At 38.1% G+C, this 22,002-nt stretch overlaps 1 protein-coding gene across 1 annotated transcript in view; it reads left to right on the forward strand.

The window, feature by feature from the left end:
* Lifr (LIF receptor subunit alpha) overlaps nucleotides 1–20,163 on the forward strand; it is a 72,890-nt gene extending 52,727 nt beyond the window's left edge. The window contains exons 12-20 of the mRNA XM_046422243.1: nucleotides 65–135; nucleotides 1,464–1,677; nucleotides 4,351–4,530; nucleotides 5,945–6,046; nucleotides 6,638–6,805; nucleotides 9,572–9,733; nucleotides 10,573–10,666; nucleotides 12,589–12,667; nucleotides 13,080–20,163. Of these exons, the coding sequence (XP_046278199.1) occupies nucleotides 65–135; nucleotides 1,464–1,677; nucleotides 4,351–4,530; nucleotides 5,945–6,046; nucleotides 6,638–6,805; nucleotides 9,572–9,733; nucleotides 10,573–10,666; nucleotides 12,589–12,667; nucleotides 13,080–13,703 (1,694 nt within the window). The 3' untranslated portion in view covers nucleotides 13,704–20,163. The remainder of the gene's footprint in view (nucleotides 1–64; nucleotides 136–1,463; nucleotides 1,678–4,350; nucleotides 4,531–5,944; nucleotides 6,047–6,637; nucleotides 6,806–9,571; nucleotides 9,734–10,572; nucleotides 10,667–12,588; nucleotides 12,668–13,079) is intronic.
* The last annotated feature ends 1,839 nt before the right edge of the window (nucleotides 20,164–22,002 follow it).

The raw sequence follows: 22,002 nt of genomic DNA on the forward strand, positions 1-22,002 counted from the left end.
ATTATATTATCCACTGATGTACACAAGGCCTCTTCAAATACTAAATTTTAAATCTTCTTCCTAGTTCCTTCAAAGGGACCAGATACTTGGAGAGAATGGAGTTCTGATGGAAAAAACCTAATAATCTACTGGAAGGTAAATATCTAATTTAAATAGCTTTATTATGCTCCCATGTGTAACTTGCATATGATACTTTTGCTGTCAAGGGACCAAGACTTCCAAGATTGGCTAAGTTGGCAGCATTGCTGAGATCTAACCTGGCTCCTAAGACTCCCGGGCTCCTCATTCACTCCTAATTCACCAGGATCCTTGTATGGAGGATCCTCTGTCTCCGTTCTGAGCTCTCTTGACTCTCATTTTATGAGGTCTGTGAAGAACCTAAGAATTTCTCCTTTGTTTTAGTCAGAAACTTATAGCCATAAACCATAGAGTCCCAAGTGTGGGTTACATTTTTGTTTTATGAGCAGTGGACCCCAAACAGTGCCATATAAATTTGTGCAGTTGTTTCAGAAGCAGTTTGAACAGTTGAAGTGAAGTTTGAAGTTCATTTCTTTTTTAAGTCAACTTTTGGGAATCCATGTTGAAGAATTAATGAAATATGAAAAATGAAAAAAATATGGTACAAAGACATTCAATAAAATGTTATTTTAGTATTGTGAAAAAGTGGGAACAACTTAAATTCCATTTGTTTAAGAAATATTCAGATATTCTGGTGAAAATGCTACATGAAATATAAAGCCATTAAAATGTGTGTAATTATTAATATAGACAAGAAAAGTGAAGAGGCTTGTGACTGCTTATGTGAAAAAAGTATAAAATTGTGTAGTATGATTAGAATCATATTTAAGGGAACTTCTTTTCAGTTCATATGGCAGACTTGAAATTAAGATAAGTTACACCATTTAATAACATCATCACAAGTCATGCTGGGGTCATTAATTTAAAAAATAACAATAAATAAAACTCTACACCTAGAAAAATACCTTAGAAGAGAGATTAAAATACAAGAGTATCCAAAAGGTGGGAATGTAGGAGATTTTTTTCTTTGCATTTTTTATGTATTTTCCAGTTTTCTGTAGTGAACATGTACTACTTTAAAATGAGAAAACAGTGCATAATACCACAATTTTTAATGTTTTGTATAGAGCAGTGCCTCTGACACTTTAAAATTTTCCTTCTGAAATTGTGAAGATAAATATAGTTCTGTATTTACTCAATTTTTAAATTTCTGGGTGCTTGTAATACTTAGAGTAGGGATGGATGGCTTTTGCTTCAGTATCACTTTTTCTGATATAGCCAGCTCTTAGTGGACTGGAAACCTGTTTCATGGTCGTGACCACTTTGTCTTTTCTAATGTGACTCTGTTATGTGATCACATCATCCACTTTAGACTTGACGACCTTGCCTCATTGCAGCTGCTTTTTGCAAGTATTTACTAACAATTTATTTTTCTGTTTTCTTAGCCTTTACCCATTAATGAAGCTAATGGAAAAATACTTTCCTATAATGTATCATGTTCATCAAATGAAGAAACACAATCCCTTTCTGAGATCCCTGATCCTCAACACAAAGCAGAAATACAACTTGATAAAAATGACTACATCATCAGTGTGGTGGCAAAAAATTCAGTTGGTTCATCTCCACCTTCTAAAATCGCTAGTATGGAAATCCCAAATGGTAAGTACTTAAGACAACTTGGTGTATAAGAACAGGAAAATAAAGTAAAAAATGTTTATGTTACTTGCTCCTATGTAATGTCAATAGTCTTCTCATATGCTTTGCTGCTGACATATCGTATATCATGTATGGAGGAACAAGCAGATTAATATCTAATATTCATTGAGAGCAGTCATTAGTATTGACTTGAAGCATTGTACACTTATAAAATTATTACTGTTTCCACTTTATCACATAATGTTAAGAATTATGGTTATGGATAGTACTCTCATTAAGAAATAATTTTAACTTTTTATTCAAGTACTGTTTTCAAATCTCTCTCCAAGATGACAGGAGCCTATTCTGTCAGCCAGGGTGTTTTACAAACTATCAGGCAGAAGAAGGCAGAAGAAGAATATTCGTTTTAATTGGTAATTTTGTTGATAAGAAAGTCTTCCTAAAGTCTAAATTAGATCTTTAATACAGGCTTTGGGAAAAGACAAAAAAAAAAAAAAAAAAACAACTGTAGTGAAATTTAAAAATTATAAATGTCTTCCTTTAAATTTTATTGTACTCCTCCTCAGCTTCTACCTGGACAGCTTTTTGAGACACGGTTTTAAATTACCACTGCACCTCTTTTTCCAGTGAACCTCTTCCAACTGATTTTCTGTCCCCCTTCTGCTGTGCTGCCCCATGTGGGAGCACCTTTTTCTAGTACCCACTCCTAGAGGAAGGACAGCAGGGTCCAGTCGCTGTGGAGGCTGGCCCACTGCCCAGCCACTGTCCCTTTCCAATCTTCACCACACCAGCACATTCCTCCTCCCCACCCTGCTCCTGGTCAGCCAGAGTCCCCTCAGCTCAGCTCTGGGATCAAAGCTTCCTGGAAAGGAGGACGAGGGGCTTGGCCACCCATTCTTTTTCTGATGTGTTCATTCTGCATACTGTGCTGGGCCTGCTCTCTGGGGCTCACATTGCATTCAGAGAGGTTGATTAGAATGGGGGTTAAACTGCCCCCTGGTGTCCTTTACCAGCCTCCTGCCTCTCTTCCTCATCTTGAGTGGCCATGCCACTTCCCCTCCAGTGCTCATCCCCATCGAATTCCCTCAGCCCCCTTCTTCTGACTCTGGGTCTTCCAGCCCCAATACATCCCTGCTTAATCGTTGGTGCTTTTTAACCTTTTCCAGCTGCAATGCTAATCTTTGTGTACAGGTTAGTGCTGTAGATGTTAAATAAATAGAATGAAGCAGCACTTCTAATCTTTATGCTTAACATTTATCTAATGCCGCAGTCTGGCTGGGCACAATCAGGAGCCACTTGTCAAAAGAAACTAACTTTATTTTTAGAACCACACACGCCAAACAAAACAGCCTCTCAGGAAAAACCCTCAGAGCCTCAACTGCCACCACCTGCGTTCCACAAGCCTCTCTCTCCCCCACAAGCTTCTCTCCACCTCCCACAATCCTCCTGCTCTTGAGGCCGATTGGCTGGGTCACGTGGGCGGAGCCAAAAAAGTCCCCCAATGAGCAGCTCCGTGGTCTGAAAGGGCAGGGAAACAGCCCAATGAGCATCACCGCAGAGGAGCCAATCAGCTAGATGTTGCTGGGGCCGAGGAGCCAATCAGCTAGATGTTGCTGGGGCCGCTGTGAGCCAATCATCAGCCAGCAGCTGGAAGTTTGCTGGCAGCTGAAAGTTTGCTGGGGCCCCTTTGGCTGTGGCTCTCAACATCTCCCCCTCTCTGTTTAAACAACAAGCATGTGGCTTAGGGACCGTGTCTGTTAGGCAGTCCAATTCAACATATGGTCCTTACCCGTCATCGGATGAACTGACCTCTAGGCGTCAGCCTCCTGTCTTAGGTTGGTACCACTGCAATTGGATCATACCCGTCACTGACTACCGGTCCAGCATACAGCTATACTTGTGGATAGGCCTTTGCACCAGTGGGGGGGTGAGGTTCTTTGCCTTACCTCTGTTGGCCCCCAAATTTTAGACCATCACTAGTAGAGGAGGATGCAAAATGCCATGACATTAAGCCAATTGAGGGCTCCTTTGAAAAATTGTACCACCGGTGACATCATCAGCAAAAATACCCCAACACTACCACAAGTCGCTGCACCAACAGATAGTTCACAATGCATACAGGTGAGCTCACAATGTGTCCAGGCAAGTTCTGCAAGCAGTTCAGTGATGGCTATTGTAGAAACTGTAGATTGGTTTTATCTTTGACTTCACCAGCACTGGGATGAAGATAGGAATTCTGGCAATAATGGCTAAAGAAAAAATTATGTAACATTCCAGAAGGCACTAAAAGAAAACAATTTTCTTAACAATTTACATTGTCTTCACCGGCACTGGGATGAAGATAGGAATTCTGGCAATAATGGCTAAAGAAAAAATTATGTAACATTACAGAAGGCACTAAAAGAAAACAATTTTCTTAACAATTTACATTATCTTTAAGAGAATTATTAAATATAATGAAAAGGAAAGGTGAAAGTAAACAAACAGATCTGTTAACCTTCTTTTTTGTTTACATATTAAAACAATCCTCAACAGTTGTTTACCCAATAAACAACAGCTGCCAGCAATCTAGTGTGAGCACTGTTTTGTAATCTTGTGTACACTGAAGTTTATTTTCATGAGGTGTGCTTTACAATATTGTTTTTAATGCCAGTAAAATATCATTCTTTGTTGAAGATGATCTCAAAGTAGAGCAGGCTGTTGGAATAGGAAAAAAGATTCTCCTCACCTGGCATCATGACCCCAATATGACTTGTGACTATGTTATTAAATGGTGTAACTCATCTCGGTCAGATCCCTGCCTTATGGACTGGAAAAAGATTCCTTCAAACAGCACTGAGACCATAATAGAATCTGGTAAGATGAATTAGTGTCTCTCAAAGTTCTTAAAAATATTTTTCAGAAGCAATACCAGGGCCAGTGCGGCCAGCATTTTCCTTTTACCAGTGGGCAGATGGGAACTGGTTTAGCTCTTCTGGAATGTGGTTTGTGGCAATATGGATGGATGTGAAAGGACTCTAACTCTGTGATCTAGTAATTACTTGTCTTGGAATTTATTCCAAGAAATAATTGGAGAACAACTCATTTGTATCTAACAATGTTCTCTACAATAGTATTTGTAATTATGAAAAATTGAAAACAACCCAAATAGCAGACAGTGTCTTTGGAGGTTGGTCCCCCTGCCCAGCCTCCGTAGGATATCAAAGGGGACAGTTTAACCCCCCACTCAGTAAATATTGGTGACCACAGGCTTAACCTGCCTTATCCTTTGGAACTGGAGTCCCTTCCTCATGTTCACACCTGAGTGGCTGGTGAGCAGTATGGTACTTTCCCCTGGGGGTATGGAGCAGGTAGCTTGTCACCAGTGATGCTCCCTGGCCATCCCCTCCCCTGGCTTTCCCTCGAATGCTGGCAGTGCACATGAGAGCAAGTGATATGCAGGTCACTTTTGTCCTGGGAGTGCATTCTGTGGCTTCAGTGTTCTCACTGTCAGGCTGTATGATTTTAGAGGTTGATCATCTCACTTTTGAGTCTATAGACCACTGGTGTTCTGTGAGCACATAATTAAAAAATTAATTTATTAAGTATGTTAGAATAATTGTGTCCCGAACATTGAATGCAATTCTTACTCTACCATTTCTCCCCAAGCATTATCTTCCCTAATGAGCCCTAATTGCTCCTCAAGGCTCTGTTCAAACATCACTTCAGTGGCTTTTTCTGATCCTAGACTCATTTGGTACCTCACTTAAGGTCACACAGCATAGTATCTACAGTACAGAGCAACACACTTTATTATAGTTACCCTGTTCTGTGTCTTCCCACCACTGCCACCTTCTCCCACCAGGGACCTTGTTTTGTGCACTTTCATGCTGCTTACATTATGCACATTGCATTGGGATCCAGGCAGCATTTTAAATGTGATTTTAGGGTTGAAATCAAGATACCTCCCTTGTATGTGTGTGGAGTAAACTCACCTGGGGACACTTAACGACAGTGTTGCAAAGAGGAACAGGCCTGGTTCTGTTTAACACCAAAGCTTCAAGGTAGAGTGGAGCTCATAGATTCTGCTTCTTGGAGCACTGGTCTTCTTCAACCCAGAAATAACATCATGTAGGGAAAGGAGGGATTTATGGAAGGATGTGCACCTAGAGTGGGTTACTGAAATGATCCTGGAATGAGTTTTAGGTTCTATGTTCTATATCTAAAATAGATACTCCTGGTAATTGTATGTGTGTATTTATGACACTTCACTAATCTGTTCATCCTATAGATCAGTTTCGACCTGGTATAAGATACAATTTTTTCCTGTATGGGTGCAGAAATCAAGGATATCAATTATTACGTTCTATAACTGGATACATAGAAGAATTGGGTAAGTTAAGTGGGTAAGGATTTTTTTTAGAGTTCAGGTAACATGAAAAATTACAACTCAGATGAGATTGAATTCCAAAAACAGATTGAATTAAGGTATTCAAGAAAGGAAAAATAATTCTTATGGTAAATTCAAAATTATTTATTTGGTTACTTATTTTTTAATGTTTATATTTCACAATTTTATTATTGTCATAGAGAAAATTAAATGTTAGCTTGGATGTCAAAAATATTTTATTTCCATTTATATAAGTTTAAAAACTGTTAACTGTTAACTTATTCCAGGACTATCAATGAAGAAGGAAAATAAAATTTAATTATATTTGAGTATTCACTTAAAGATTTTGTACAAGTTGTTTCCCTAGGTATGTGTTTTGTGCAGAAGTTGCATTGTAAGTTCTACCTTAGTTCCTATAAACCTAGTAGATAAATTTTGTGTTACTGTCACTGGAGGTTTATGGTTAAATGGAAAACACAGTTCTAATTCCAAGTTTAGCTGGTTTTGAGGCCAGAAATCTCATGAACTATTACTGTCTTACTCCATATTGCCAAACTTTCCTTCAGCAACTGACTTTGTTTGTTTTTTTAACAGCTCCAATTGTTGCACCAAATTTTACTGTTGAAGATACATCTGCAGATTCCATATTAGTAAAATGGGAAGATATTCCTGTGGAAGAGCTTAGAGGCTTTTTAAGAGGGTATTTATTTTACTTTGAAAAAGGAGAAAGAGACACGTCTAAGAGGGGCAATGTGGAATCAGGTAAGTAAATCCCTAGCTTGACTGTAGTGTTTATCAGAAGTTGCCATTACCCACAAAGGAAAGAAAAGAAATGGGAAGAGAGAGCTACTTTGGTTTATCAAAACTGTCTGAAAAATAGGGAAATGAAAATGAAGTCATTTTATGGCTATGAGAGTGTCAAGACTTCAATATGCAAAAATGGCATGTGTGGTCTTTTAGAAATCATTTAGGTCATTTACTCTCATGTCTGTTAAAAGTCCCATAAGGACAGGGAGTTTATTAGCCTTGCATGATCCATAACATAGCATCTTATGAAACTTACTTAAGAGAAAAATCCAGGAATCCAGAGGCTTCAGAGCCCCACTGTAATCTGACAGGGAGCCATCAGCATGGTCAGCTTCATCCTTAGCCCAGCCATAATGTGCTAAGAAACTTAAAATTGGTTTGAGTGGAGTTGTGAGTAGCCTTTCAGTTTTAAAAAGTACCATCAGTCCTGGTCAGTTGGCAAGTGTCCAGCAAGAGTTCTCAAATTTATAAGTACTAAAATGTTTGTACAGATTGCTGGCTTTTTCCTGAGCTGTATTTCTGTTGGGAGGCAGCCGTTTCTTATCTACCGATGCACAGTACAAGAGGATCATCTTCTCAGTCTGAGAGCTTTTACTTCCATTAGGACCTCTCCTCAGAAGGAAACCCTTTTAATTATTTAAAGCCTGTCTGACAAGTAGAGAACAGCAGTGCTGCCCCAGGATGCTGACTGGCCATTGTCAGAGTCATTTCCGAGAGCTGCTGCGGTAATGTGCGCCCTCCCAGGTTGCTGACTTCTGCGGTTCCTGACCCTTCAGGGTGGCCCATGGACAAGGAAACCCTAAATAGGAGATTCTACAAATATCCAGAGATGAATATAATTTTCCTAAAATGCTTAGAAATTTTATACTTGAACAAGTTGAAACTCTAGCATCTGGATTTCCAGGTAGACATGGTGGGTTGTCACTTGAGTTAGAGTATAAAAGAATAGAAGTCACAAAGCCAGAAGGAAAAAGAGAATGCAGATGACAACAGCCAAAAGGAGGTTTCAGAAATGTTGGGGTGGGCACAGGCAGATGACTTAGATGAGCAGAGGATGCTAAATCTAAATTTAAATTAGTGGGCCACTATCATGGAGAAGCAATGCACTTGACCCTGTAGGACCAGGTGTTGGAAGCAAATAGGACAAATCTGAGATGAATGGAAAGTTGATTGAAGGAAGTGTCCCATAACTGCAGGACTGTGCTTATACAAAAGTAAAAGGGTATAACAAGTACACAGGAAGATAGCTAGGAATAGATGTATGCCAAGGTATATTGTAGTGAACCTCAGGTGCCTAATGCAGTCCTAGAATCAATCAGAGAAAATTGGGTTCCTTATAAGGGACCAGGGCTAAGGCTTCAGAGTTCCCACACACAGATACAATGAGATTCCACAGTGGTGTCCTCAAAATATTGAGTGAAAATCATTTTCAATCATAGTTCTCTACTCTGCCAGTCTTCCCACCAATATGGCAGTAGATTGGGGACATTTCTAGACATGAAATGCTGCAAGTGTGTACTTCCCCCATGCTACCTCACTCAGGAAACTGCTAAAAGAGTGTATTGCATTGGGAAGAGTGGGGAGTCCCAGGAAGCTTCAGAGGAGAGGAGGACAGGGAAGTCCTGTCTTTCAGTCTAGAGCAGGAGGCAGGGAGGTGGCAGGGGAGATGTGAAACTGGAATTTTGTTAGACCACGTAGAAAATTGTATTGAGTATTCATTGGCATACATGGGAAGAATTAGGAATTGGTACGTAGAAAATCAAACAAATTGAGGGGAGAAAGGCAGTGGTAACAGTAAGAAAACAGAAATGGAACATTGTACCAAACACTTTTTTATTTTTAGCAGTAACACATATTCGTGAGATCATAATAATATCAACATTGAATTCACCAAATGTTGCAAAGTTTCTGTATGAATGAAATGGTTGGGGAGATAGCAGTAGTTGAAAAGAGCTAAATCTTCATCTGTCTTTTTGGATGTGATATTGTCTAAAATTTAAAAGCTAGCAATCTAAGGTTATTTTAAAATATGAAGGTAAAAGAAACCCAAACATTTTGAAGTGGTTATAGGTGGTGAGGGAAGGGGTCAGTAGGGAACTGCCATATTTTGTTGTTAGCCATTTACTTTTTAATTTTTTAAACTATCATCTTGCATTATTTTGGATGCTGTTTTTAAAAATAGAATGTTTAAATAGTTATTCACCCTTCTTTTGAAATAATTCAAATACTTCCTCCTAGTTTCTTATTTTAAAATTCCCATAACAAGGATCTTTTTTTAAAGTGGTTTGAAGTCGTCTCTATTGATTTGCACTCCTGCCCTGTCCAGCCTCTGCCTCTGACTCACAGGCAGCATCAGCCCTGGTGGGTTTGGGTTGTGTGGTTTTCATAGTCTTAGTAATGGACAGGAAGTGACTTGTATTGATTGCCAGATGTACACCAGCCATTGTTCTAAAGGGTGTGTATGAAACTTTACACAGTCCTGTGAGCAAGTCGTGATGTTCTGTTTTCAGAGTCAAAAGACCCTCAAATTCAGAGTAGTTTGAATACAGTCCTGACTAGCAGAGGTGGAATTCGAATGTGGCTCGAGCTGGCTCCTGATCCTTGGCTGGGGGTAGCCAGCAGACAGATTCACTTAAAGAGTGACTGGTGTGACTGGCATGTATAATCATGTATTAAAGATTGTGTAGAGATGAGTTAGAATGTTCTTCATTTTAAAAACAGGTCGTTCCGACATAAAGGTTAAGAATATTACTGACATATCCCAGAAGACACTGAGAATTGCTGATCTTCAGGGTAAAACAAGTTATCATCTGGTGTTGCGAGCCTATACAGATGGTGGCATGGGCCCAGAGAAGAGCATGTTTGTGGTGACAAAGGAAAATTGTAAGTCAAATACTGACCTTGAAATGTCTTCCATCCTTCAGCTCATAGTGTTTCTAGCAATTTTTAGTCTGAAAAATCCGTTTCTCTCCTTTTTAAAAAATAATTTTACATTTCATTGCATTTTTATACTAGGATAAAAGGTTATGGGATGACCCCTCATTTATTCCTGTCAGTTATTTGAAGCTATTTCCAAATGGGTACCTAAGAAATTAATGAATTAGGGATACATCCAAAGTCTAAAAGTCCGAGTTCATATTGAATTTGTATAATTGTCAACCTGTTTAAATTTAACTGTCTGTAATGTTTAATATATCTAAGTGAAATAATATGCTTTAAAAATGTTTGTACATCATATACCATAGGCTTAGGCTCTACCTCTGAGAATAGGATTAAAGTTCATGTTCAGCTCTTAAGTGAAGAGCTGTGGGGAGGTTGTGGTTCACCAAAGCAGTGCTTCTCAGCAGGGGGAGACTTTGCCCTGGAGGAGGTGTCTCCTAGTGTCTGTGAGGTTTCTGATTGAAGACTTGTGGTGGGAGGGGTGTGATAAAATTTCCTGCAGTACACAGGACAGTCCTCACCACATCCCCCTCCAACCACAGAAATACCTGGCCCCCATCTTAGTAGTGTCAAGATTGAGAAGGTCTGTTCCAAAGAATTAAAAATTATAATAATACTTTGAAGATTTAAAGGTGATATTTTTAATAGTTTTTCAGAGTCCCTGGAGCCATTAAGTTTTTTTTTCTTTTCAAATAATTCTAACATAAGTATCTTCTAATCAAGTTTATTGTACACTTGATACTAAAATGGTGATTTTTATTGTTTGCAACATTCTCTTTCAGCTGTGGGATTGATTATTGCCATTCTCATCCCTGTGGCAGTGGCTGTCCTTGTTGGTGTAGTAACAAGCATCCTTTGCTATCGGAAACGAGAATGGTAATGGCACCTGCTTTTACTCTGTTTTCTTTTTAGGGGCTTGATTATTTAGTTTTGTATTACAAAATAAGTACATCTTTATAGTTGTATGAGTTAGTAGTAGTGTATATTTTGTTTAGTCAGATTTAATGTTGACTTTAATTAATAGGCAAGAACATGACATTCTATTTAAAAGTTTTAAAGTTAATAGAGTAAAAGTATAAATTTTCCCCTATTCTTAATTATAATTTAAGGTAATGGCAATTGTGCTAAAATAAATAAAAATATATATGTACATATATATGTACACACAAATATGTACATATATGTACACAAATATATATTCAGACATAAGTATTACAACAGGCATCTGCAGGATAAAATGTGATTTAATGATTAAGGTCTCACTTGTCCTGGTAACCTATTTAGAAAATCTGGTCATCGTGGTCCCTCACTCCTTTGTGCACCAGGCATGGCTCCCCTTCCATGTGAAGTGGGAGATAGTGATGAGCAAAACAGAACTGGTCCTTACAGAGCTCTCCCATAAAGAGGAAAAGGGACAGTGAGCCACAAATGTCCAGTGACCTTGTGCTTGCAAAGTGTGGGTGGGTACTAGGAAGGAGGGGAACAGGGAGCCACAGGGAGACTGCTCCCGGGAGAGTCTGGGAGGTTAAAAGAACATTCCAGACAAAGAGAATGGCTTCTACGAATCCTGAAATTGTGAGTGAACTGACAGAGACAAGAGCTGAGGTTAGGTGGGGTGAGGTGGGCAGAGGCTCAGAGGAGATAGTGGCACATACTTGGTTAACTGGCAGGAGCTGTCCTGGGTGTGGGGCAGATGGCTGTAAGCTGTATTCGTGTAGAGAAAAGTCCTCACTTTCTAAAACAATTATCAGTTCTGATGAAGAAGAGAATGTATTGTAGCAATTCTGGCTTCTAAATCAAAATAATTATAGAACTGTAGCCCAATTTTGATAGCCATATTCTTGTTACCAAAAATCACATTTTAAAAATAGTTATTGTAATACTAAAAAATAAAAAAGAAACAAAGTAAGAAGGATGGTTAGAAGTTAGAACATTTCAGACTCACATTAATAGTTCTTTTTCTTGCAGGAATTTCAATAAAGTTCTTGTTAATTGCTTTAATTCTAAAAATCTAATATGACACTGAGCAAATCTCTCTCTCTCTTTTTTTCTTTTTTTGCATTCAGTTTTTACCCACAACTAATAGGCTTTCTCTTTCTTGGCATGACAGTTGACGTACTTGGGACATATGGTTTCACCTGCCTGCTGCTATTGTTAAGCACCATGGTAAAGCAGTAATGCAGCACCATAGTTGTGCCTGCATAGTCCTGTGGTGAGCAGGAGAGACCTGCCTGTGCAGACCTGTTCCCCAAGTGATCGATCCTGCTTAAGCCAGTTTGCAGTCTGAAAATTATGGTTGTACGGACAATGTCTGTATTTTACTTTGAATATAATGGCACAGTCACCATTTTAATAATTTGCTTTCCATTTTCATGATAAGATACTATAGTTCTAGGAATAAAATTATTATTTATACTTTTCAATTTGGAACCTGGTATAGAAAACTGTAGTGAATGATCACATGTTTTTATCTCAGGTTTTCATTAAAATATTGATATGAAATGTCAAAATAAGCCAAGCCAGGTGTGGCAGCACATGCTTGTAATCCCAGCTACTTGGGGGACTAATGCAAGAGGATCACGAGTTTGAGGCTGGCTTCAGCAACTTAGTGTGACCCTGTATCAAATATAAAATACAGAGCTGGAAATGAAGCTCAGTAGTAGAGCTCTTGCCTAGTGTATACAAAGCCCTGGGTTCATTTTCCAGCATCACAAAAAATAAATAAGCCTTATGACTTATTTGTTATATGATTCATACTTTTTAGTTATTAAATATATTTAATTATTCTTTATTTAAAGGATTAAAGAAACCTTCTACCCTGATATCCCAAACCCGGAAAATTGTAAAGCATTGCAATTTCAAAAGAGTGTCTGTGAGGTAATCTTTTATTTTCTTAAATTTGTCTTTGAAATATTGGCTTTCTTTCATCTTTTGTGAAAAGTTTGTAACCTGCAGATGTAAAAAGTATGGAGAAAATAGCATTTTTTAACGTGTGTTTCTAAAATTATTAGTCTTGGACTGTTTATACTGTGCCCTTTTTTTCCACTACTATTAATAGCAATGGGAAATACTAATGTGGACAAAACAGTGGCTTTGCTCTGTTTGCGTACTACAGAGTATCAGAGACAATGTTTATAAGCAGATGTGAAAAAATAAATATGCCCTTTTTGTAGGAGAAGCATTGCAGTAGCATTTAGAGCTGTTCTTTTTTTTTTAAGAGAGAGAGAGAATTTTTTTTAATATTTATTTTAGAGCTGTTCTTAATCACTGTTTGAAAATTTATTTCTAGGGAAGCAGTGCTCTTAAAACATTGGAAATGAATCCTTGTACTCCAAATAATGTTGAGGTTCTGGAGACTCGATCAACAGTTCCTAAAATAGAAGATACAGAAATAATTTCTCCAGTAGCCGAGCGTCCTGATGTTAGCTCTGATGTGGAACCTGAAAACCATGTGGTCGTGTCCTACTGTCCTCCCATCATCGAGGAGGAGCTGCCAAACCCGGCAGTGGACGAAGCTGGAGGGACCGCACAAGTCGTTTACATTGATGTTCAGTCCATGTACCAGCCTCAGGCCAAACCAGAGGAGGAACAAGACACTGACCCTGTGGTGGGCGCAGGCTATAAGCCCCAAATGCGCCTCCCCATTAACTCTGCTGCAGAGGCCACAGCTGCAGGAGATGGGGTGGATAAGACTGCAGGCTATCGGCCTCAGGCAAATGTAAACACGTGGAACTTAGTCTCCCCAGACTCCCCTCGATCCACAGACAGTAACAGTGAAATCGTCTCTTTTGGAAGTCCATGCTCCATCAACTCCCGACAATTTTTGATTCCCCCTAAAGATGAAGACTCTCCTAAATCTAATGGAGGGGGGTGGTCCTTTACAAACTTTTTTCAGAACAAACCAAATGATTAACAGTGTCACCCTGTCACTTCAGTCTGCCATCTCAATAAGCTCTTACTGCCTGCGTTGCCTCAGTAGCGCTGGGCGTTCTTGGAGGGACCTGTGAAGCATTGGAGCCAAGTGAACTTCACCACGTTCAGGTTGTACTAGGAGTGTGCATGTGCTTTTGATGCCGTCCAAAAGCCAAAGTACATGACTCGGAATCCTCAACCCACAACACTCAAGATTCAGAGCTATCGGTGTTTGAGCCAAAGAATTTCCCCTTCAAGAGGCATTTATTTCCAGGCAAATGCTATACGCAGAACAAATCCCACAGCACCTGTTTTCTGTTGTTAATGGTTTTCTTGTATGTATGCTTGTGGAATTACAAGGGAGATTTGCAGGCATGAGAGAAAAATGTCGTAGTCACATAATGTTTATTTGCCTGACATCTACTCCATTTTAGAGGACAACCAAGCACAGAATTTTAAACATTTAAGATGATTCTCCTCTATCCACAGTATTTACAAAAGTTAATATAATTTTTAATGTAGCAACAGCTATTTAGTGTTCTGTTTGATAAAGAGTGCTGATTTCTGTGCCTACTGTATAATGGTTATCAAACAGTTGTCTCAGGGGTGCAAACTTAGAAAACAAGTGTGACACACTGACCAGCCTGAATCAGAATCACGTTTTCTTGCTTTGGTAGGTTTTTCAAACCTTTCCATTGTTTTTTAGCTTTTATGCTAGCTTCCGTTACTGCAGTTGGTTACCCTAATATTTGAAACTTAAATTTCTAGGCCTATAGATCCAAGTGGGTTTTTTAAAATCCATTTTATTTTGTGATACAGTGTCAGCTTTATATGAGTAAATTAAATATTATTCATAAGCATATAATTCCAATGATTTACTATGTGAGATGACTACTAAGCAATATCTAGCGGCATTACTGGCCATGTAGCTCTGATTGGCTTTGGTTCCCCCTGAAAAGACCATGCCCTTGAGCCCAGTCATCAGGCAGTGGTATTCTTTGGCGCTTCCCAGCAGGTTTTCCTCCCCCTCATCTGTCAGATCTCCCCCCCCCCCTCATAAGCAGTTATCAGCCCAGACTGTCAGATCTAGTCCTGAAGTGGTTAAGTTTAAAACTAAAATGAGAATGCTTCTTTCAGGAACAGTTAAGGGCTACGTCATGTGGAAGTCATAAAGTCCATTTGAATCAGTGCATGTACCTACAGCACAGGTACAGCGGTTGCTTGGAGAACCTTGCAGAGGCGAATCTTGAGCTCAGGTGTGCTCTGTTCATCCTGGTTCCTCATCAGGGATGTTCTGGAGTGAGTGTGTTCCTAGCAAAGCAGAGTGCAAAATGAAAAACCCCGTTGTGTTTTCCCTGCCCTTGGGTTGTCTATGTATTTTGTCATTTGATAGTTAATGAGGAAGTACTTGAAGATTTGAAACATCTGATTTAGTTAAGATAGGCTTGTTTTGTATCATCTGAAGTTCTGCAATGTATACCCAAATAATGGAACAATCATTATTAGTTTTAGCTCTTATTGTATCTTTCTTAAAACCATGTTGTAGAGAAAGAACACAGGGTGACAAGGGACAAAATCTATTTAGGTACTCAGTTTATGAATCCTTCTTTTAACTGCTAGAATTAAATTAAATTCTGAGCTTCTTGATATGTGGAATGAAATATAATTATGCACATGCATAGTGTATTAAAACTATATAATAGCTCATATAAATTTTTAATAATGAAAAATATACCAAACCAGAGCCATCCCTAAAGAGTTTCCTCGTCTTCCTTTGTATCCTCTTTAGCTCCTTGCTGTAACTCCTGCCTCTTCCAAGCCCCTTCAGAGCTTGTCATCACCCTGCTCCATTTGCCCTCAACTTGTGCTGGGTCCCTATTGAAACTTGCCAAGTCCTGTGTTCCATCTCTGTAGGACAAGGACAAGGATTGGCTAAGGATTGGCTTGTCGGTCTCAAACACACTAACCTGAGAACACAAAAAGGTCAGGGGAGATGGGACCTGTCCTGAAGAGGTGTGCCTTCCATCTGCATCCTTTCTGACCTGTCTCGCCTCACTTGTGTGGCAGATGGCAAATATCATTAGGGCTCTTGAGTCCAGGACTTCACTGTATGAAGAAGGTTCAGAGTGCTGTTCACCTCTCCCCGCCTCTGGAGTTCCATACCCTGGGATCCACAGGGTAAAGAGAAGCAGAGGAACGGAACGTGCTCACCGCCTGGGCAGGCTGCCTGTAGCTTGCTCTGAGCTTGGCAGTTTGTTACTGCCCATTCTTGCCACAACTCTGGTGTGGGAGGAGCCTCAGCACTGGGGCGGGAGTTGGGAAGAAGACACCTACTGTCACATATCCAGTGTTAGAGACACTGGTAAATCTGCACACACATATGTATTAAAACTATACAGTCAGTTTTGGGACCATGCGTGTGTGTGCAAGGTGCTCTAATAGTGGTCATGCTCTGTCCAGTCAGATTAGTTACTTCTCCCTTTGGGGGCAGATTAAGACCTAGTTAGGGGAAGGCTACATGTGGTTCTTCCAGCTCTTCCTAACTGGGGAAAAAGGTAGCAGGAAGGCCCTCTGTCCTAGAAAAAGCCCCATCATCTGTTAGAAAATTCTAAATATCTAAACTAAAATCATGTTCCATTACATCTGTGGACTAGAACTGTATATAGGACACATTGTCAGCTGTTTTATAAGCTAACTTCAAGCTTCCCTTGTGAGAGGTGGAGATTCTAGGGGTCATTATAACTCTTGTTTCTTTCATGAGTGGCCATTTGAAATAATATTTAATGTAAAAATATTCTTGGATACTAAACTAGGCCTTTGACATGGATAGACTATATGAGTGATATATTGCATGGAGTAGTTCACGTGTGCTGTCTAAGTCATTAGCTTGCTGCACCTGTACAGCCCTGGACCTGGGATCGGGGCCCCTGAATGTCTGCATAGTTGAGTTGTGTGTTTCTGGGCTGTGTGATAGAGATGCTTTGTTCCTGCAGCTGGAAACAGAAGCAGCCATTCATTGAAAAGTTTAAGGGAGGAAGTCTCAGCCTCATTTTCCACACCAGCATTACTTTCACGGCTCATGGATCTGAAGGATTGCATTTAGAACACGTAGTACTGTTGCCCTCGGAAACTGTAGCAAAAAGTCACATTCTCAAAACTTCATGCAAGTTGTATTCTTATCGGAAATCAGTCCTGCAATTTCTTAATCGCCTTCACACTGTCGTATTTAAAGCTACAGTTCTTTCTGTAAGTGAATAATTAAGTGGAATTTAGCGAAGGAAACTAGAGACTTGTTTTCTTCCAAAGAGAATTGGAAATCAGTTTTATGGGTATTTTGAAATTAAAGTACCCTTTAACTTGTCATTATTCAAAAAGTGTTATCTCAAAAGTTTTCTACTGCTCAGGCACATATTCTGATAAAACCTTTTTGTTTGTTTACACTAAGATAATTTTTGCTGTTTTCCTGTTTTGGACTCTGTTAAAATTTGTATGCTTTTTATAACATGCCTTTTTAATTTCAGTTTTTAAAATTGGGCCTCTCAGGTGTAAAACATGGGAAGAATCATTAGCCACCAAGAATAGGCACACAGAAAAAATTCAGTGACTCACTTTTTGTTGACTGAGCCCCATCCCTGAGTGTTGCAAATTCAACAGAGTTCTGCTAGAGTGGTATATATCAGAATCAAGCTGTGTGAATCTAAAACTGTTGGCTCAAAGATTTAATCTACTGTAAAAGCATGAGCATACTTTGAAAACTTTAAAAGACTCATGCATACATGTCACTAGATAGCTTATTCATAATTTTAGCTCTTCAAGGTTTGTTTTTATTTAAAGGGTACAGAGTTTGGGACATGTTTGTACCAACTCAGCACGTGTCCTGGCCAGACAACACTGTACATGAGAGCTTAGATGATTAATATATGAACTCATTTTCTTGATAAAATATTTCTTCAGAACATTTCTTTTAAACTAAGATTTTCTGCCAAAATAAAGTTTTATAGTATCACACATATCTGATCTTTTGTATCTTGCAGAAAATTTTTTTACAGAGGAAAATGACTTGTGGCCAAACTTTCAGGATACTTGTCTTTTAGAAAAGCATAGCTTAAATTCATTGGCAATCTCTTGGTTTGAATTTGGTTTATTTATATCTTCATGGATTATATGCCAGCCCTGTTAATAATATTTAAGCCTCCTGTTTTGCCAGGGTGGTTAGATTTTTATTTCTTTCCAGTAAGTTCTTTTGTCTTAACCATTACATGATTGTGTTCGTGCTAATTATTTTTAATGCCAGTACAGGTGATGAAGAACATTATTCAATTAATTGGCTTACATTTTCAAGGGGTATTGTATATGGTAGTTTCAAGGTATGTGATTTGGTCTAGAATATATCCACATGCATATAATTATGGTATCAGATTATGACAGGATTCTCTTACTTTTACCTATGAGTAGTATTTGTTTCTCCCTGAATTGGGGAATGTTAATATTTTGAATTATAAGTGTCCAAATTATGAACAGAATTTACCTAAGCCAGACAAATTCTCTGCTACATTTGTATAATTTTTAAAAAATGTTTTATGAGGAAACCCTCTGAATGTTTTTATGCATAAGTGTCTAGCTGAAAACCATGGAAACAGTAAATCGAAAAGCACTTATTTGTAAGTAAACCAACAACTGCTGGAACATTAATCTGATACAAAGCAGTAATAATCTATATTACTTGTGAGTTTCTGGACCTGAAGACCTTAAAAACCAAAAGATGTGAATGAGAAAACAAATGTCTAATCGATAAGGAAATTATTTTTATTCCATTTACATGTGTCTCCTAAGATGGTTTTCACAATAGCCAGTCAAACTTAAAAATAAACTAAAACTAACAACATAGATTTTTTTTTAATGCTACGCTTAAGTCTGAAGTACTTTGTATATCTTATGGAATGGCTCACTTAAGTTTGCTGTGTTTCTTTATACATTTAAAATGTCCTTTTCTCTAGAGTTCTTCCCGTTTAAATGGATATCTTTCAACTTCTGAACTTTTTTTTTCCTGAGCATTCCAGTGATGCATTTTAGAAGAACACAAACTTTCTAGGTGGAAATACAGTTTTCCTTAAATCACAAACAAGTTACCTGTTAGGTTTAACATTATTAGTATTAGTATTTTTGCAGTTGATCATAGAAAAGAGTACGGAATAATGGTTTTCCTAAGATTTTTTTCAAATGTCTTCCTCAAGTTTGATCCAGTTACTTTCTCACATATTTTTAAACATATCATAAGCAATGGTTCCTTCAACTTATTTTTTTCTTCCAACATAGTACTTAGGAAAAATATTAATTACATTTTAAATAGTTGAAGACACACAAAAAGAAATCCTTTTAAGTTCATTGTTGCAGAGGGTAGGTATTTTGTGGTTTCCTGGAATTTGTTGTATCCTGTTGTTTTCTTCAAAAGGAGCATAACTTTTTCTTAAATACATTTCCATTCATAATTGCTTGGAAAAGATTGTCCTGTATAGAAAGACAGACATCCTAATTTGGAGACAGCACTACCTTAAATGCTTGCTTAAAGGTAAAAATAAGTCATTTAAAAAATACTCCATGTCCCTTGTAAGAATGTTTGTTTTACCATTTCTTCTTCCATCAACTGGCCATAAGTCAACATCCTTATTTCACTAGGAAGTTACTTTACAACACTAGGAAATTTTTTTACTTTCAAAACTGCATTATAGTGAATTACTGTTTACAAAATACACATACTGTGAACAGATACAAGTTATCTTTTATAAGGTTTGTAGAATGAGTGTTTTTTTTAAAGGTGGTGTTATGTTACATATTTTTAGTTTTTTATAAATACTAGTAACTGTTTACTAACTTCTGTTTGGTCAGGTGTGTGTAAATGTAGCTGAAGGAAGATAGAAACTGCATCTCCAAAACTGTTCCCTTTTTTAATTTCTTAAACGTTACCATTAGGACATTTTTTTTAAAACACAAATGATTAATTGTGATGTGCTATACCTAAAATCATGTGTAATCATATAAGGAAACATTTAAATGTACGTATACAGGAAGTAAACTATACATCGAAGTATATCTGAATGATTCACTCGGAATGGGAATTCTTTAGTATGAAATAAAACAATTCCACTTAACAGAGATGACAGCTGAAGTATTCCTTGCCTTGTGGAAATGTGGATATTATGTTCTGATAGAATGGGAAATTTGGACATTTTGTATCATCATATAATTTCAGAATTTAGTTTCCATATCTTTTGGAAAACATGATTATAGTAAGAACTTAGAATATAAATGAACTATTACTAAGACACCATAAATATAAAACTAGTACGCTTGGCTGTTAACTCTAAAGATGTTACTTATGTCTGTTTTTAAAACATGCATGTATTTAATAATTTTATCATAGTATTGTCATGGAAAAAATAAATATATTTTCTTACATCTTACCCTGACAGATTTGGGTATTATTGGTTTGGGATTTTTGTTTGTTTCCTCATGTTTTAAGCACTTAGGAAAAGTGAGCTTTGCTTTGTTGTATTTTTTGTGTTATGTCCCATAAGAATTAACAGTGGTTTTGAAGTAATCATGTAGAGTTACAGCTGTGTTTTTTAATACTGAAAGCCACTGCTTTGGTATTGGTATGACCTTCCATCTGTTACCATTTAGTCAGTATTCTATTTACCAGAGAAGTTAGCATAACAATAACCAAATACTGGTAACCCAGCATTAGCCAATATATCATACATACAGGCCCTTAAAAGTATGATTTTTTTAAATTTTTTTCTCCAAAAATAGCCTAAACAATTGTAGAGATTCTGGGAAGAGGTCACAATTTCACTTCAACTTACTGATTTGGAAACACAGTAATTGATTTAGCAAAACCTCGGTAATTTTAAAATATAAAATGATCTTAAATGGAAGTTCATAAAGGGAGAAATGAAGTCCTTCTTCATTTGCAGCTCAGCCTTACCAAGACCAACAACTAAAACATGAATGAGCCTGAATTTAACCTGCAGAAATGGCAGACAAGTTATAAATTAATTGTGAAACACGTGGTAGTGTTTAAATGCCAGAAAAACTCATACATGTGCTCTGTTCTTTGGGGAGTTCTCAGTGTATAACTTGTTTTCCAGGTGGTGGATTTTTGAGCCAAAATGTATAGCTCTGTCAACCCCAAGAACGTTGAGAAGGCCAAAAAGAGAAGTATGATGTGATTATTAAGAAAAGAAAAAACAAATAGAAATTTTTTTAAATGTGCAGTATTCAGCATCACACTAAAATGTTAGCAACAGAAGAATTCATTTTGAAGGGCCTGTTAATTTACTCCATTCATCTTTCCCTAGAGTGAACAAGAGTAAAACTGATTTTTAAATATTTAGTCTCCAAGCTCTAGGAAGTTTGAGGTAGCAAGAGATGTCTTGAACTGATTTGGGAGTAAGTTAGGATTAAATTTGGGATTAAATTTAATTTTTATCCCTGGATGATTAATCTCTTGATTATGGAGACAAGAAAAGCATTTCAATATTATGCTGCCAAGTGGAAATAATGTTAAAATGAGTGCAATCCCAAGTGGGTCTCTTATACGTATGTCTCTAAATACTTGAATGGTGAGAAAGAATGTCAAGTTCCAGCTCAAATTAAAATCACTTCTCTCCTCTTGCCCTTGTGGGAGCCAATCTCTCTCTTCCTATCTCCAGAGGCACTGGCACCCCTTGATGTATCCAGAGGAAGTAGTGTGGAGAGCAGATGGGCCCCCTGGTCCCAAATCACTCATTTGACAGTGCAGACAGTGTCCCCTTCAGGAACAACCTAGAGGCCAAGTTTTTCGGTATCCAAATTTGCTTTCTTGGTTTCCTCTGCTAACAGATGCCAGGTATCACATTCTTCCTGCTCCTGAAAGTCAGGTGGGTCCTGATTTCACCATCACATGGGCCATCTTGGGAGGGACTCTACCTGTTTCTCAGCCCTTCATCTCTGGAACACTGTTCTTAGTGCCTACCTTTGCCAGAGAGTTGGGGGGATTACAGACAGTGCACAGTGCTCCCCACTGGACAGATACCTGATTGTGACATTTGTGTCCATCCTGTGAAACCTCAGGGACACCACAGACCTTCAGATCAGCACCATAAAGGTGTAAATACCTGCAAACCAATTTAGACATACCTTAGATTCTATGGTTCCATTGCAAACGAGTGGCACAGCACACAGCAAAAGGCCTATTAGGTGACCCCTGGCATCTGTCCCCACAGGGCTGAAGGCTGGAGTCAACATTCCTCACTTAGGTC

The sequence above is a fragment of the Marmota monax genome, unplaced genomic scaffold, assembly GCF_021218885.2.
Source record: "Marmota monax isolate L192 unplaced genomic scaffold, Marmota_monax_Labrador192_F-V1.1 WCK01_AAM20220418_F8-fsc00077, whole genome shotgun sequence".
In the NCBI taxonomy this organism is placed as follows: domain Eukaryota; kingdom Metazoa; phylum Chordata; class Mammalia; order Rodentia; family Sciuridae; genus Marmota; species Marmota monax.